Source organism: Rhea americana, unplaced genomic scaffold (genome assembly GCF_003343005.1).
Source record: "Rhea americana isolate MKP2758 unplaced genomic scaffold, rheAme1 scaffold_215, whole genome shotgun sequence".
NCBI lineage: Eukaryota > Metazoa > Chordata > Aves > Rheiformes > Rheidae > Rhea > Rhea americana.
This window is the reverse complement of record NW_028186305.1, coordinates 968197-986275: the sequence shown is the minus strand read 5'-3', so window position 1 is coordinate 986275 and position 18079 is coordinate 968197. Positions and strand designations below refer to the sequence as shown.

At 41.9% G+C, this 18079-nt stretch overlaps 1 protein-coding gene and 1 long non-coding RNA gene across 5 annotated transcripts; one reads left to right on the top strand and one right to left on the bottom strand.

Moving 5' to 3' along the window:
* Positions 1–78: 78 nt before the first annotated feature.
* On the top strand, positions 79–12164 carry NIPAL3 (NIPA like domain containing 3). 4 transcript variants are annotated; one of them, XM_085305040.1, is made up of 12 exons: positions 79–480; positions 1684–2093; positions 3867–3935; positions 4028–4199; positions 4317–4376; positions 5100–5221; positions 6048–6144; positions 7392–7527; positions 8206–8294; positions 9762–9825; positions 10612–10724; positions 11444–12164. In XM_085305040.1, exons 2-12 carry the CDS (start codon positions 1995–1997, stop codon positions 11641–11643), a joined length of 1221 nt encoding a protein of 406 aa, XP_085161166.1. In that variant the 5' UTR covers positions 79–480; positions 1684–1994; the 3' UTR covers positions 11644–12164. The 4 variants fall into 4 exon arrangements, with proteins under 4 accessions (XP_085161166.1, XP_085161165.1, XP_085161163.1 ...); XM_085305039.1 differs by having other exon boundaries at positions 5076–5221; positions 10630–10724; XM_085305037.1 differs by having other exon boundaries at positions 5076–5221.
* Positions 12165–17250: 5086 nt separating this feature from the next.
* LOC146595810 (uncharacterized) lies at positions 17251–18073 on the bottom strand. The gene is made up of 2 exons (XR_014895856.1): positions 18029–18073; positions 17251–17795 (listed from the first exon to the last, which is right to left on the bottom strand). It is a non-coding gene; the product is annotated as an uncharacterized LOC146595810 (long non-coding RNA).
* Positions 18074–18079: the final 6 nt, after the last annotated feature.

The window sequence follows — 18079 nt, the reverse complement described above, 5'->3', positions numbered from 1 at the left end:
GGCGTGCGCGCTCGCCTAAACCTATACTGCTGCTTAAGGTGGCTCGGCGCAGCCTCGACTGCGCAGGCGCCTTAAGGTGGCGCTCGGTGTGGAGGGAAGCACCTTGCCGCGCCGCCTCACGCCTGGGGCTGCCAAGCGCGGGCCGGGGCCGGGGCTCTCCCGCCGCCGCCGCGCTGTGGGTGACCGGGGCGGCTCTGCCCGTGCAGGGCGCTGCCGCCGCTAGAGGCCACCCCAGGAGCGAGCCGGGAACCGCGGCTCCTTCCCGCCCTGCCGCCCGCCTCGTCACGGCCCTGCGCCTCCGCTGCGCCGCCCGGCCCGGCCCGGCCCGTAGGCTGGGCCTGGCCCGGCCCGACCCCCGCCTGGCAGCCGGTGGCACCCCGGCCGCGGACTGACAGGGCCGGCGGCAAAGCGGCGGGGCCGGGCCGGAGCCGAAGTTGAGGGCGAAGCAGCCGAGCGGCGGGGCCGCCCCAGCGGGCGCAGGTGAGTGCGGGGGGCGCCGCCCTCGGGCCTGCTTTGGGGCCCTGCTGCCCCCCCCGCCCCGGGGTCCGGCCGTGGGTGCCGTGGCCCGCGGACAGCCGTGGCCCTCGGCCGGGCTCTGCCGCGCAGCGCAGGGGGTGGTTTTGCCCCCTCGCGGCAGGGTGGCTTCGCTTTTCCTCCTCCTTCACGATGGGGCAGGTTCGCCCCCTCGCCACAGTGTGCTCTGTCCCCGTCTCCGTCCCCCCCCCCACACACGACAGGGTACTTTTGCCCCCCTCGCAGCTAGGCCGCCGTGCTGCCCCCGCTCTCCCCCGTGCCTGCGGTGCTGGACACGCTCGGGCAGCCTGTGCATTAACAGAATCTCTCGCCAGCTGAGGTTAGCCCAGGGAGCTTGCGTTGTGCAGCCTGTGGGTGGGACGGGTCCTGCCACTTCAAGTTGTGACCAAGGGTCTGAGACTGAGGGATGCTGAGCATACATGGCTTTTGGTAGCTTTTTGGCAGAGCGAGAGGGACTCCTCAACTGGGAGGACGGCACCCTGAGATGTCCATACCCCAGTGTCACTCTTTATACAAAGGGATTTTTTTTGCCATCATCTGTTCTTCAAGGTTGCTGAGGTTCCTTGAGATCTCAGGGGAAAGGAGCCATCATGGTCCACAGGGATTCCAGACAGGTTTGTTGTGGTGTGCTTTCCAGACACCTGTAATGAGTTTGTCTCCAAGGAATTTAGCTTCCTAACTCTGCTCCCAGCAATTACACTAAAACGACCTCTGCTTGTGTGACTAGCAGTGCTGTCACCTCTGGCACATGGGAATGGCATGACTGATGTAATACTGTGTCCTGAACAAACAACAGAGGTCAGCAGGAAGTAGGGAAAAGAAAAGCAGAACTTGAAGGACTTCAGAGGATTTTTGATTAGAGCTTCCCAAACGGACAGGCCTGATATTAAATACCAGCCAAATATAAGTCACCTTCAGGGCTTTCACCTGGTTTGTGAGCTTAAGTAAACTAAGTACTCTATGAGTTTTTTGTGTTTGAGATGTTCTGAGAAGCCATTTAAACTCTACTTTCTCTGATAATATGTGCAGGTATTAGTTTGGTCTTCTGTGAGAGTGTAAGATTTGTGGTCTATTCTTCACCAGGATTTCATTGCAGGCTTTGTACYATGGAGTTCATTTGACCTGATTCTTCTTTTTAATCTTTCCTAGTGTCATCTTGGAGGAATATAACTGTACTGTCCCACTAACTCACTGAAAATTTTGGCTGATCTACACCTCTGCCTGGGAGACCTGTCTCATCTCAGCTTAGTGCAGTGGGAGAAGAAAAGCAGTAGACAGCTTACGGGCAGGTTTCTTGTGCATCACTGAGCTAATCATCCTTTTTCTAAGCAAAACAAGATGAAAGGGAGGAAGCGGTACAAAACTACAGATGAAGTGGTTCCACCAGAGTCTGAGTCTCTTCTTTAAAAAGCAGCTCCAGCGTTGAAAAGGCCAAAAAGCAAACACTCTAGTAAACCAAAATGGAAGGAGGCAATGGTCCAAATCTGCAACTTCAGCAGCTTCCACTGGCCACTACGGCAGTTTCTGTGCAGCCACACACAGACTCCTTTTCTTACAAGGTCAGATTTCTACCCCACTGTACCCCTAGAAGGCCTTATTTATTCAAGTAAGGTTATAATGTAATGCTGTATTTTGCTCAGTTTTTGCGGAAAGTGTTTTGTCTTTGTATTTAGCCGTGCCTGGAAGTCGCGGGGTATTGCACACTATGTATATAAGCAGTGAGTGAAAGAAAGAAATCTTAGGTCTTGAAGAGCTAGGCAAAGTGGAGAAAGAATTACCAGCAATTAAAAGATCAGGTGCATGTCTGGTTAGATGCAATAAACTCTGCTTGGTGCCTTTTCAGCCTAACTCCCACATCAGTAATTGAAGGGTTCTGTATCTTCAAGTGGCTCTACGCATAGTCATGCACAGAGCCTGCAGCCAAGTGAAGAACAGACCTGTTGCTGTTTTTCCCCCTTGTTCTCCAGCTGGAGGTGGAGATGTTCCCAACTGAATTTCTTCCAAATCTGTGTTTCTGAAGGTGTTCTGAAAATTCCAGCAAGAAGGTCTCTTTTTTTCACCAGAAGTACTTTGCTGAGAACACAGTCATAGGAACAGTATAGCACTTGACCAGATTGATGTGAGCATCTTCCACTCTTGCAAACTCTGACAGTCCAGAAGCCACCCCCAAATCTGTGCTGTGCTAAGGAGCTTTTCCACAGAACTATGCCTTCTAGGCCGTAGTTTAGCTGATTAACCAGCCCACAGTGCTGAGTTTCTCTGGCTCTGTCTGTGATCACACTGTGACATTTTTCTACCTCCTTTACTGTCTGTTATRGGAAAAAATACTGCGTGTTTTTGGCTGACGCTGCTTAGGAGAGTCTTACTTTTTATAGCCTGAGAAAGAGCTTTTTGTTCCACTGATATGAACTCAAAACTTTAAAGTCATTGCAATCTTGTATGAGAAGATCAGGAACAGTATATTTACTGTTGAAGGAGGAATACAAATGTGAACTCAGTTATCTCAAATCAAAGTACTCCCCTGTATCTTGGAGACCTGTACTAAAGTGAAAAGTGCTAATGACAGTTAATGAGATTTAGACAGTTGTTGGAGGAGCACAGATGCTAAACAGCTTGGCTTGGCCTCAGGCTCTTCTGTTTACTCCTAATCCATATTTCCTTTGTGACTCAGCCTGCTTTACATCCTTTTTTTAATTTCAAATTCTGTCTTGGAACTGTGAGAATTAGTGCTGTTCTAAGAATGCTAAAGGGGAAGAGGTTGGGAGTTTGCTAGGTGTTTCTACATGTTGCCTCTCACTTTGGAATAGGTGGTAAGTGGGCTGCCCCATCAAGTGGGCTAAATTGTGCCCTTATTCAGCAGATGTTATGGATGTAGATTAACCAGAGCAGTTCCAAAAAAATGACCCATAGAATGAAGAGGTCCCTAATCTATACKCCACTGAATTCCAGTCCAACAAATATCCACGTGAGAACAGTTTTTCAAACAGAAGAGTGACTGGACAGACTGTTATGTGTAGTGTTGTCTTCTTTCCCTCTGAGAAAGTGCAAAGAATGCAAATATACGTATGCTAATTTAAGTCTTTCATAAGAACTGTCAGTTAGGGGAGGGTTGTTTTTTTCACGTGAGTTTCACAGCTTTGGAACAGAGGCACATGGAACTCACCTGAATCACCTAGATCACACAGGGTGGAAGATAATGGGGATTTTATTGACAGGTGATCTAGGAACTGTTTTAAAAGTCTGTTCTCCTCACAGTTATGTAAACCCCCCCACACTTCCTTCAAGATCCAGTGGTTAAATTTGATATGTGTATATTTACTTTGTTTTTACAGGAGAACTTGATTGGTGCATTACTGGCTATTTTTGGACATCTTGTTATCAGTATTGCACTCAATCTCCAGGTAAGTGTCATGAAACAAATATTAGTCCTGCCTTGAGCATCCTGCATTTAAGAAGCGTGCCAAAGCTTCTGTGCCTGTGTTTTCCTTCCTAGAAATACAGCCACATCCGTCTGGCAGGTTCCAAAGATCCCCGAGCCTACTTCAGAACCAAGACATGGTGGTGTGGACTGTTTCTGCTTGTGCTGGGAGAATTGGGAGTGTTTTCCTCTTATGCCTTTGCTCCTCTTTCGCTGATTGTGCCACTCAGTGCAGTGTCTGTTATAGGTAAGGTGGAGAGAGATGCCTATTATGCGAGGCTGCATGCATTTCAATGTGAAGCTGCTGATAATTGGGCCAATATGTAATTCATCCTGTTTTTCTCACTCTTCTTTATTTGTATAGCTAGTGCAATCATAGGAATTATATTTATTAAAGAAAAATGGAAGCCGAAGGATTTTCTAAGTAAGTTGCACAGTTCTTTCTTTTTAATTTTTCCTCCCTGCTTGCAAAATATCCTGTACACAGCTTGACCTCGTAATTAGAGGGATGACAAGATCTCCACTAGTTATAATGCTTTCTTAGAGAAATATGTTATTCCGTCTACTATTTGTTTAAAAATGGATTTGCTTGTTTTTCTGCCTTGTGTGGAATCTGCAGAATCTCACCTTGTTGACTCACTGTTTTTAGAAAAACATGGATGTGGTTTTTATTAATAGGATCTGAAAATCATGATTCTCCAGGCTGAAGCTATAGCCTTAGGCCTTCACTCTGCAGTAGCTTAGGCACAGATGAATCAGCTGAATTTCATGTATGTGCATGTGTCYGTAGAACTGGGGCATTCATTCTTCCATTTCCTGGAGAAGAGTCTGTAGGCAGTGTCAGGCAGGGTAAGCTCCAGATGCAGATCTCATGGCTTCTATTTGTTTAACAGATGCTGCTTGGTATGAGCTCTCTTTTCTCAACTCACAGCACATAAATTGCCTGGGGGTTTTTCAGTTCTAATGCTTTTGAAAGTGGGGCATGAAGGGTGGAGGAATGAGTCATTCACAGGAATCTGCATGATGTCGTTAATGGTCACTGTGCATGTGCAATATTAGCTCCACGAATCTGTACTAATCCACTAACCTTGTCCTCTCTTTTTTTGTCCTTTGGTCGCCGAAGGGCGGTATGTTTTGTCCTTTGTAGGCTGTGGTTTGGCAATTGTTGGAACTTATCTGCTGATAACATTTGGACCTAATAGTCATGAGAAGATGACAGGAGAGAATATCACTAGGCATTTAGTGAGCTGGCCATTTCTGTTGTATATGGTAAGATGGCCCATAAAACATGGGATAGTTGTTTTCTGCTATATGCCTGCCTGGGAATTGCATTTCAAGCATTCTTTTTCTTTATGGTTACTAGCTGTATTTCTTGTAACTATTAATGAAGCTATGCCAGCTTTTGCCTGTGTCTGTTTCACAGTGCATGTGGACACCTGCTTGCAGGTGGAACTCTTTTACATTMTTTCTGAGTTATTCTATTAGGATTTAAATATATTTAACTGAAAGGTTTTTTTGTTTGTTTTGTTTTGTTTTTAAAGGCTGCTCTCTCCTTGACCTGTCAGGCACAGCCTGTGGCAATAGATTAATGGCAGCAGAGAGCAGCTCCTCCAGATGGGAGCATGGTATTTGGACACTCTGGGCTTTTCCTAGGGTAGCTTTCTCAGGAGCCATTCAGCTCCCAATGAAAATAATATGAAGGTGATTTTTTTTTGTTTGGTTGTTTTTTTTCTTTTAAGAGAGAGTCAGAGATAGGCTTGGCTGTTAAATATGGTGCATGCTGCAAAGACCATGAAAAGAACCTCATTAGGCAAAGTAGACTGAGATCTGTGATGTGAATATTCAGTCCAGATTTTTTGATTTGCTGTGTCCCATGCTTCTGTTCTCCAATAACTAAGAAGTTACTAAATATCTCATCTAATTAGAAACTGAGATCATGCTAAACTTGATCTATAGTTTTGTGGAATCATGATTTTTTTTTGCTTTGATTTGTACTACTATTTGATTAGCTCAGAGTCCCATTTACTGCCGCTCCCTCACCTCATAAGCACCTCACTCCTCACTTTCTAATATACCCATTTTTCTTTTTTTGTAGCTTGTGGAGATCATCGTATTCTGTCTGCTGCTATATTTTTACAAGGAGAAAAATGCAAACTACATTGTAGTTATTCTTCTCCTGGTAGCTTTGCTGGGTAAGTTGATACAGACCTGTAAGATATTCCAGGCCTGGACTCTAACAGTAAACTACAGTGAACTAAAGCATCTATGATTTATAGGGAACTTTATTGGCTAGTTAATGTCACAAAATGCACTGATCTACTTTAGAAATGTTACTACAAAGTAGATAAAGCCAATATATTGCAGTGGTATTTAGTATCTTTGCAAATGATCTTTGCCCTATGGAGATTATTTCCCATAAGGACATGTAACCTCCAAAATACAGAAAAYGCGAGTTACTTATTACTGTTCCTAATTTTAATCTATGCATGCAGAGCATGGTATATCTTTTCAATGGAGAAGGGCAGATTCAGTGGATGAAAGAAAGGATTTCACTTCAGGGTCTTTTCAGCTCTGATRATCTGCTCTGTGATCAAAGAAATAACACTGATGTGCCAGTATGTCTCCTTTAAACTGGGAGAGGCTCTGAGCATAGACTAAAATGATACTCCTGAGATTTCCTGTAACCTACAGTGGGAGCCTATCAGTGACTTTGTAGATGTCTGAATTTTACTTGTATCTTTCTTCACACTAACCTGTTTTCTTAGGAAACAGGTGGGTCAATTAAACTTTAAAAAGGGCTGAATAATGGCAAGGTGGTGATGTAGTTGTGACATGCTGGAGAATCTGCGTTACAGTCCTCAAGCTTTGCTATTTATATATCCTCCACCRCACTGCGTTGTCTCTTTTAATGAGCTGCGGGAGGCTGGGTTTCGGTAACGTAACTTCAAAGGCTGGGTGAATCTTAGCCAAAGTAACTGTCCTATTTCTGAATGGCATAGACTTGTACTTACAGGAACTGGTAAGGAAGTTAGCTCTTTCTAATTCTTGCTTTGAAAAGTTCTTTAGCTCTACTAACAGAGCCAATATGTCACCAGAAATGAAAACTTGTATTCTCCTATCACTTAATGGTACTGCACTACTTAAATGTTCAAGAAAACTGGTAAATACTCRCAGTCCTATGAACAAGAGGACTATGTTAAAAAAGGTTGAGTGGTATATTGAAGATCACTTCTGGTAAAGTTGTTGGGATTAAAATTTGCAGAGTTGAGAATAAAGTTAGGAGTTTGCTAACACATTTGACCTGGCAAAAGAATGGTTCAAGTGCCTGTAGCTGTTGGTTCTGTTTGCAGCTCTGTCATGTATAGAGCAAATGTGCAGTGTTTTTTGTCCCACTGAGTATGTGTCAGTGCTTCAGCTGAATCTTGGTAAATATTCACAGGTTCCATGACTGTTGTGACCGTGAAGGCTGTGGCAGGCATGATTGTTGTCTCRATACAAGGAAACCTCCAACTCAACTACCCTATATTTTATATCATGTTGGTATGCATGATTGCTACAGCGATCTTTCAGGCAACGTAAGACACRTTCGCTCTATTCTTGTCTTTAACGTACTGGTTTCAGGGGGTCGGTAATCAATGGACTGTCTGTTATTCATCTGGAGGATGCTGAGCAAATTTTGGTGTGGAGAGTTAACCATTCTTTTCAGTGACCTGTCTGCAGACTCTGGCCACAGGAGCCTGGGCCAGTGTTCTTCTCTACTGTTCCATGCAGTGATACTGCCAAGTAATTTAGAACCCAAATTTATACACTATTCAAGTATTTGCAAAACAATGCTACAAATGAAATAGTGAGAGATCAAATATGGTATCTTTGCACTGGCCAAAACCAAAGGGATGTCAGTGGTATTGATGATGATTTTCTGTTTTTTCCTCTGTTGTTGTAATAATGTAAAATGCCAGTAATAACAGGGATATGAAGTTATGTAAAGCATTGGTGACATTTACTGCCATTGACCACAGGGCCAAATTTCTGCCTTTAGGAAATACAGCAATAGAGTGGTCTCTTCTCTCATTAATTCCAAGTGATGGTGCTGCAGGTTTAGCAAAAAAGAGAATAAAGTTTCTTAAAACTATGTAGCATCATTCTTTTGAAATGTGCCTTCAAAAAGGACTACAATACCAGCCCACGATAACTACTGTACAGTTTGAGTGCTGCTCCCAAATCAACCCAGGTCATCTGTCATTGTATTGCAGATTTTTGTCTCAAGCCTCGCAGCTGTATGACTCGTCTCAGATTGCCAGCATCGGCTATATCTTGTCCACAACAGTAGCAATCACAGCAGGTAACAGTGCGCGGATGCATTGATAGTGTGTTCCCCCTTTTAAGGGAAGGGGAAGAGATTTTAGAGAATAGTCCTCACTTGCAGCTTAGGAAGGTGATACCCAGCAAGACAATGATTTGCATTTTCTTCTCATCTCTCTTCTGCGGCTGGCTTTGTTTCTTTTTTCTTTTCCAAAGTGCGACTTACCCTGTTAGACTGTGTTAAAACTCTTAAGAGCTTTCATTTTGTTGTCCATGGATACTTATGTTTGAAACTATATTACTCGTGCCACACTAGTGTATAGGAAGAGAAGAGGGTAACGTGTGTTCTGTTAGACATGCAGCTTGGTTACACAGCTGAAATTTCACCTTGTGTATTTTTATTCAGATCTTACTAAAATGTTTCTGATGCAATGTGTATAAATGTATTTGCTTCCTCTGTGCAAGAGTGTTACAATTCTTTTCCTGATAGTCTTGTTAGCATCCTAGATAGAATGCTAACTCAACTACTCTTGGCTTTATACGCACTCTTCTGTTTGAACAAATTACTACAATTTCAGCTCTTGCCCACATGAGGAAAGTTTTATTTGTATGCACAAGGTGAGCACTTTGAACCTGCTTAGGCTTCAAACCTCACGAGCGGTTTTTTTTTTTTTTTTTTCGTTCTTGTCAGTTAAGAAAGCATATGAGCAAAACAAAAAAAGAACATACTGGGGAAAAGTGCATCTGTTAGACAAAGATGGATGCTATCTGTGTAAATAGTAGTGTCCTTCTAGGTATGTAAGAGGGTAATAGCTCCCCCTTAAATTACACATTGTCTTTAACCCTCTTCAATGTCCTGAGAGTCTGTAGGTTGCTCTTTGACTAATGTTTATTTCCTGACATGTTCCCAGCCACATACTGCTCTCAAATTTGTCAATTTATTTTTCAATTAAAAATGTAAAGGAGCCATGATCTGTGGACTAGGCTTCTTGTTCTGTTGACATCCAAAATGCTGAAGACATTTATCATCTTGTAGGATGACCTGTGTGTACTGAATGGGGGTCGAGAACTGTATCCTGTTGCAATTAAGTCCCATTTGGTTTGTTATTCAGACTTTGGAAATAGACTCTTGCAATTACATAGTAACCATTGCTGAATGGTGACCTGCAATAGTTTTAGTACTACACCAATTGCCCTGCTACCCCCAGTATAAAAAGATTTGTACCAGTTCTGCTGCTGTATGGATTTACTTGCAGCTTTATTTATTATGCCACTATAACTATTCTGATTGACARGTATTTGAGATTTTGACTATAAACAGTATCTGTTAAAGCAAAAGTTGGGTCACCTTTTTCTATTTTAAGACCTGTAAAAGAAGAAAGGCGCCTGACTATAAAAATAGCAGTCTTACATGATCYGTTACGTGGATTGATCAGTGCGGGAGATTTAACACTAATTGCTTGTGTAAGCTGGGAAGAGGGATGTCACAAATTATTTCTATTTCAAGGAGCAACTTTCTACTTGGATTTCACTGGTGAAGATGTTCTACATATATGTATGTTTGCACTTGGGTGAGTGTTTAAAAAGCTTCTTTGAGAAGTATTTCTTTGTATGGCTAAACTTTTTTCCCAGTATATTTATTCAAGATGAACTGGAAGGTTCTTAAGCTCTCCTGYTCTTGAAACTAGAAAAAAATTAGAATAACCAAAAGAAAAGTCATCCTAGGGAATCCATTTCAGGTTTTGCACTGAGCCTTCATTGAGTTATGACAGGACTTCAAGGAGTCCTGTTTCTTACAGCATGAGCATTCACACAATGTAGATATAGTCAGTAAAACATTTGCTGGGTAACTCAGCATGTAGTCCTAGCACAGTGTCTTGGTATGACTAACTCTCCATAAACATGGAACCTGCTGAAATATATTTCAAATTAATACAGGAAAAACAATTGGGAGGTTAATGTTACGAACCTTGCTTTTCTCTATCAATGTACTGTAAAAATCAAAATTGGCAATTGTCAGTATATTTACCTATGGGAAATCCTTCAAAATACAAACTGTTAAATTCTGGAATTTCATTACAGCAAAACAAATTTTGATATGCTTCCTTTCTCCTTCAGTTAGCCAAGATCAAATAATGTGAAAAGTTTTCACTGCCTTTTGATAGGTGGAGTTGCTCTGACTGCTAGTTGCTAAGTAAGCTTCAGTACTGTTGAAGAGGGTTATTCAGCTGAAATATTTCCCTGTAATTTTTAGCTCCATGGCTCTGTCTCTGTTCTGAATTGTTTGTGGTGTTACGTGATAGGCACTTAGAAAAAGCAACATGTAGCATTTTCCCTTTCCATGTTCACCTCGTCAGATTTTTGTCTTCTCTCAGGTGTCTYATAGCATTTCTAGGTGTGTTCCTGATCACTAGAAATAGGAAGAAATCTGTACCCTTTGAACCTTACATATCAATGGATGCTATGCCAGGTAACGGTAAAAATCCAGTGCTTTATCACCTTGTCTTTTTTAATTGTTGGGTTTCAGACAGAAAACTCATGCGTTAATCTATATCCTGATGCATCAAGCAGCTATGTTGTTTTCTAGCTTTTCTTTCTCTTGTTCTTACTTGCTGTTTGTACCAGATGATGGAATATGCGTGTTCTGCATGAAGCAGAGAATTTGCCACTTGGATGTCACTTGTTCTGGGTCCTGTGACGCCAAGAGGAGTGGCAGGTTTTAACAAAAGAGCCTTGTCCAGTTGGTTGCTATCAGGGGAGGAGATTTTGAGCATTTGCTTGGAACAGGGCTTGGCCCAACTTGAGCAGTAAGATTCTCCAAATGGAGAGAAGAGAGGTACACTGCAAGAAGTAGAGGCCAGAAAGAGCAGAAATTTATTTGGGGAAATACAGCTATACTATCTTTGTATATAAAAGATTCAGCATTTGATAAATAACTGACTACTATCTTTGTATATAAAAGAGATTCAGCATTTGATAAATAACTGACTATTATCCTTCATTCAGTAGAAGTTTCTTTCTTTATTAGTTGCTTTACTGTCTAGCAGAAAAACACTGTCTTTCATTTAACACTCAAGGAACTGATGAGCCTTGAACGCTGAGACTATATATTTTGCTGGTGTTAACAGAGTGCAGGAAGAATGCACTTTTGTTCCTAACCATTTAATCTCTGTCTTTGCTCTTTTTCAGGCATGCAGAACATGCATGATAAAGGAATTGCAGTTCAGCCTGACCTCAAAGCTTCTTTTTCCTATGGTGCCCTGGAGAACAATGACAACATGCCGGAAATTTATACTCCAGCTACTTTGCCGATAGTGCAGGAGCAACATGGTTCCAAAGGAGTTTCTGTTCCACCCTACCGAGTGCTGGAACACAGCAAAAAGGAGTGAGTGACCTTTAAGGAACTGATTTGAATCATCGGAAGTACGCCCTTTATTTATTTACCTCTTTCAGTGTAAAATATAAATAGGTGTAAAGCCAACTTTGATATAGTTTAAAGCTTGTCTCAACTTTCAAGGATGATTATTTTAATAAATTCTCTGTAACTGTGAAGTTGAAAGCATTTGTCGTAGCAAGAAGTAAATCACAGTTCTCCTTTGAAGGCGGCTATCTAGGAGCATGAAATGGTGAGTGCAGTATTGTGGCTGTATGAAACCGATGARATAGCAGGCATTGTGGAAATGCAGAGTCGTGAGGAGAAGTGACTGTGCAATTTATAGCCTTTCTGGGAATGCGTCTACTTCCAAATGGAAATTTTCAAGAGCTGCCCACAGTGAGAGAAAGGCAGGATTTAATCTTTCATATGTAGACTGTGAAGGATTTCTGGAAAAGATGTAAATCTTCATGTGTCTGACATAACTACCAAACTACCTTAATATGGCAATAAAATGGTACTGTTTTCAAGCAAGAATACCGGGGCTTACTGTGTCTTCAGAGTGGCATAATCGGTTAGAAAAAGCAAGCTACTTTATTTCTTCAAAGCATACATCTTTGGCATTTCCTGTATAACTATTCTCTGACTGGTGTTGAACATATGCACTGAGTATATGAATTGTTTTATAGCACCATTGGATTATATGGCAGCTTAGGGCAAAGATTATCTTTGCCAGTTTGCTGGTTTCGTAGCAGGAGCTTCACGTTGGATCAAATGGTGCAAAAGGAACATTGTAAAGTAAAAGAGCAAGATGAAATGAGAATAGCAGTGTGACCAGTATAGCTGATGGAAGATTCTGTAGCTGTTGAGAGCTCCACATTCTCATTCATTTTGTTTTCTCTCTTCGTTGGGCAGGATTTCTGACTTTGTTTAGCGGTCTTAGATGCTTAGAGATGTCCTCAATCCCTTGATAATTTAAAAAAGCTCAGCCTACATCTTGTATGTGGGAGTTCTCTACCTTTTTTTTTTCTCAAAAGCAAAAAATGGTACTGGCCTAGTATTGTGAATGACCTAAGAAGAAAAAACAAGCTTGCACAGTCCAGCACTCAACRAGGACTGTAACAGTAATGAAGCATTGTGTACTCATGATATTTATCTTTCCAGTTTCCAAGAGATGGCCAGAASCTGATAGGAAGGGAGAATAGGTGCAATGGGAAGCTTGCCTATTGAAAAGGACAGTGTTCACTGGTGTGTGCAAGTTATCTCTGCTTTCTAGGCAGTTGAACTTTGATACCATCATCTTTTCTAAAGACAGTTGTTTTGCTGGGAAACAAAATTGTAAGTCTGGTTGGTGCGTCCTGGACTGTATGTGTAGCAGTGTCTGCAGGCATTTAGAAAACTGTATTTGAAATGAATATCAGCTGTATTCAGTGGATTTTAAGTAGTCACTGATACCAATGGTTTCAGGAGGGTTTAGGACTTGTAACTGTGGCTTTCTTTTTAATTGATTTAGGCCAGATTCTGCTCCCACTACCAAAAATTCCCAAGAACTCCCTCAACTTGTATATAGTTATTCCAGATTCCTGCTATTGTACATAACAACAGAACTGTTCTTTTGCGTATGTTTGCCTTGCCAGCTATGAATACTAATTTAATCTGGAAATACTTGAGACTGCTTTGGCATTTTTGTGTAACTTAAAAAAAAATGTAACCTCTCTTTGCAAAGAGTGGATGCCTGGTGTCTGTATGTGTACCTCTATGTGAAGTTTTTCACGACTTTGGCATGTCTGACAGCTCAGATCTTATCAGTGGCATCCTGTACACTACGGCTTATGAAACCTCAAGAAATATCTGCTTTTCTTTTGCCTGCGATACTTKGTGTTCAAGTAAGATAACAATGTTAATGGGCTAATATTGCCAGTACATTAGTCTTCTTGGACTTGCAATGACACTGATTTACTACCTTTGGCTCTGATTCTTGGTAATCAATTTTATGTGAATTTGTGTGGCTTTTGTTCATTAACAATATAAAACAAAGTAGTAAAGGGTAGGTTGAATGAGAAGGGTACAAGAATGCTGGCTTTTCTTATCTCTTCCGTTTTAATCAATGAGGCAGTAGCTGTTTTGACGTAGCAGTTCTGAAACCACAGAAATGTATTATTTTAAAACAAGCTGTGTTATGCCATGGATACCTACAAACTTCACCTTTCACATAGTAGTATTCCCTTTTTAATTACTATGGAGGTTACCACATTATAAAATAGTTGATCTAAAGGGCCTGGGTTGCTATTGACTTCTGTTATTAAGATGATCCTATGCGTTACTGAATATAGTTTTTTCCAATTCTCAGAGCTTCCTAGTTCTACTTAAAAACTAAGGTTGAGTAGTATGCAGACTTTGAGGCCAATAAATAGTTGATAAGGTTTTTGTCCTAATCWTAGGACTGTCTTTATTCCTAACATCACGAGGTGGACCCAGAGCCCTCCACCAGAGGGAGAGAGCCGCTCTGATGCGGAGCCTCCACTTGTACCTCCTGTTTGTGGGCTGCTCTCTGGTCTGATTCGGTAGTTATTGCACCAAGCTACTTGGGCTCTCTGTGGCCCTGCAGTCTCAACACTGACTTTCCTGCTGGCCTGATGTGTCCTCTCTGCCAGGGAGCCCTCAGTTGACAGCACATGGGACAGCCTTCTGCTCTGGGTGAATATTTCCTCCAGCTATAACCTGAACTTGTATATTTTTGTGTTATTTTAATTYCTTTCTTTCAAAGACTCTTTGGAGCGAGACTCCTGCCTCTAGACTTCCATAGTTCTGCTTTATTTACTCAGTCCCTCTTAGGTGTTTAAATATTTCTGCTTGCTAGTGACGGTTACTTTTACATTCAGTGAGACTTGCTTTTGGCAATATTCTGACAAAGGATTCCACAAGAGATGATGTCTTTCTGCAACACACAAATCACAATATTTTAGATTACTCATCTATGCCAGGTCAGTACAGCTTGGGGTGCTCTTAGCCTGTAGGCCTAAATTCAAAGCCCTGATGCTCTAGGGATTGCTGCTTTGCCATCTCTGTTAGCAGTGTAAAGCATGGTAGTAGGACTGCCAGATATGTTCAATACTTGAATTTTAAAAATGCATTCTTGCATTTTTATTTGCTCTCTCCTTGCCTTTTTTTTTCCCCCCTTCAGTTTTACAGCAGCCATTTTTGCTAAGAAGGCATAAATTGGGGCATCTAGACGAACAACACTTGTTTAAATTGAATATAGGACTTCTCTGGTCTTTTTAACATTGGGAAGATATTGCTCAGTACTGAAATAAACTCCTTGCATCCTTTCTGGTGCAGAGCTTACAAGCCAAAACCAGGAAACTATTTGTACCCTCAAACCTGTACTTTACAGAATGCTCTTAGGGCTGAGGTGAAAAGGACCATGCCGGGGACTGCAGCAAACATTTACAGTTAAATTGAATGTAAAAATAAAGAGCCTCATGCCACATCTTGGTCTTTTTTTTTGCAGGCTGAAAAATAATGTGTTGATATGAAGCATGTTTTAATGTGTATGTCAAAACTAGTTTATTTAGGGCTGATCTGCAGAGAGGCAGGGCACTGTAAACAGTAGAATRTGCTTTGATTTGCAAATATACAGCCCTTTTCAGAACTCAGAGCTGAAAATGTGTACAGAAGTGAATTGACTGCTGCCTCTTYTACTAAAAATGGTAGGAAAACTCCTTAATTCTCTGTTCTAGCTTATCAAATGTGAACTAACATCTATTGCCTCTACACTGTGTGGCTTTTTGATGCACCAGAGCACTTAATATATTCTCAATGTATATTTACATGTAATTTTATGCTGTGGAATACAGTTCTAATGTTGGCTGAATGTACAAAACAATCTGCCTATAATATTTTTATGTTCACATCAAGATGTGTAAATAAATTAAGCTTTACAGTATTGGTTTAAGGATAACTTTTAAATTTTTCATAAGCAATATTGCATGTGTATTTAAGTATATTTGTGTTTTAGGTGAGATCTTTTGAAGTGAAACTTTAAATAAAAGATTCTGGTAAAACCTATATAATTCTGGCATGCTCAATATTCTTAGCATCGGTATATTTGGCCATAAATATCTTGAGTGGAGTTAAGACAGAGTTTAGTTTACTAGCATAGGTGCTATGTGCATCCAAAGAATAAAACCTTCTTGAACAAGATGCTTGTAAACGAAATGCAGATTGCTAAAACTGAYGGTTGGGACTGCATTCCTAATGCTCACATTCTTACTGTGAGTTTCCAATGTGGTGTCAGCTGTGGGAGTTGTGCAATCTACTTAAGAATCGTGGTTTACAGAGCTTTTAAAAAAATCTTGGYACTCATTATTTCAGAGGAAAGCTTGAAAATGCAGCCTGGATGCATCCTAGAGGAGAATTAAAGAAGATTAAAATGAGCCAAATCGCAGAAACAAAAGCATGACATTACCGGTGGCCTAACTCATGATTTTTGCATCCTTGCCAATTCAGTACTGAACTTGAGACAACAGCATGCTTCTTTGAGRCAGCAAAGATATAATGCTAGTTGGAGATGCTACGCTATGGGAGATGCCAACTGTCAGATACAGGATATCATGTCTTTGAGTGCAAGACTAGACAGCTTGAGGGCGTTTCCTAACAATGCCATTAAGAGATACAGACGGTCATAAATTCAGAATACTAGCAATGTAGCTTAATTGAATGCTTGCCAACCTAATTAACACTCACCATATGGGTTTTAGTCCAGGGGGATAAGCAGAAGATAACCCTCAGGATACTCTTAATTAAATGTATCTCTTGGGGTCCCAAACCACAAACGGAAAAAAAACAAGACCAGCTTCGTCCACCTTGGTGTTAAAGCTGCACTTCATAGAAGTCCCTGGATACGATAATAGAACGTAGGCTAGTGCTTTGCTGAATGCTTGCAGAAGCAGCATCACTAAGTTCCACAGTTTCTAGTAAACATGGTAATACTTTGTTAACCTGTATCATTTAAGGGTTAGCATGTTATATCAGAGATGACTGCGTTTACTTAAGTGATAATATAAAGAGGTGGCAGTCAACCCCAGATGTCAGGATCGTTACAAAAAGAAGCATGATTCAGAAGAGGTGTTGCTACAAAATAGTATTAAAAACATTCCTGAAAAATCTGCTAAAATGGATGGAAGTGTTGGATTTCATGATAGCCTTTATATTAAAGCAGAATATGTTACTGACCAGGGATGAAGAACTTGGTATTATTAAATTAGTAAACTATGTGATTGCAGACAAAAAGGCTAAAGTAATTAAGACTAACCAATTATTGCCTAAATTTGTGCTGCAGCTAAACTGTAGAATCCCTTATCTACATAAGTAAGACTAAGTTTACCTTTCTAGAAAATTGTTTGTTTTGTTTTTAAGGGAAAGGTCTGCACTATGAACAAGCAAATGACAAGACTGGTACAGGAAATGAGCTTAGCATTGCTTTCTGCTTTTTTCTGTATCTGAACTTTAGCAGAAACCATTTAAACCACAGGAATTCCTGTACTGAAGTCAAAATCTTAGCTGTTCCTATGCTCTACAAGTGAGGACAAAGCTAATGAATAACATATTTGTATCCATGAAATTCAGCGGATATATTTTAATGTAATTGTTGTGGGAAACACAATACAGTCAAGTATGATGTTGGTTTATGCTTGTTTTAGATGTAAATGTACACAAGCATTCAACTGTYGCAGCTCAGATCACCACTGTTCAAGCAAATCATCTCATCGTTGGATTAAGCAGTGATTTAGTCTCAGAAGAGGGACACAAATTGTCACTGTTCCCATCTGGTGTGGTGCCTGAGCGTGTCCTCTAGCTGAGGCCAATTGCAAAGTAAAACCAATTAACTTCAACCGCCATCTAGGAATCTACGTGGGCCTTTCGCAGCAGCAATCGCCGTGCTTGGCACGAAGCGCCGGCGCTGCGCTCCGCTCTTCCCGCTCCCTTTCCTCTGGCTTCAGCCTTCAAGGTCAGCCCTGTGTCCTGCAGGCCGCTAGGGCCCTTCGTCGCGCTCCTCGACGTCCCCCAGTTCACAGCATCAGCACGCGCCTGCCTTGTGTTTCGGGGCTGGTAGCTACAAACGCTGAAAGGTCTCAGCTGCCCAGGCTGGGCTCCGGTAGGAAGTTCCTAGAGCAATTTTGGATCAATTCTGATCTCCGCGAGCCCGTCTGCTTCCACAGGGAAGCCAGGAAACCCTTCTCTCGAGCCCATGGGTAACCGCAGAAGACACCATCACCTCCCGAAGCGGCTGGCGCCGGCCCCGGCCCCCCGCAAACGACCGCTACCCGCCAACGGCCGTTACTCTCCGCGCCCTGCACCACCCCCCGCCCAAACGACCGTTACCCCCCAACGGTCGTTACCCCATCAGGCCGGTCGGCGTTGGCGCATGCGCAGACGCCCCCCCCTCCATC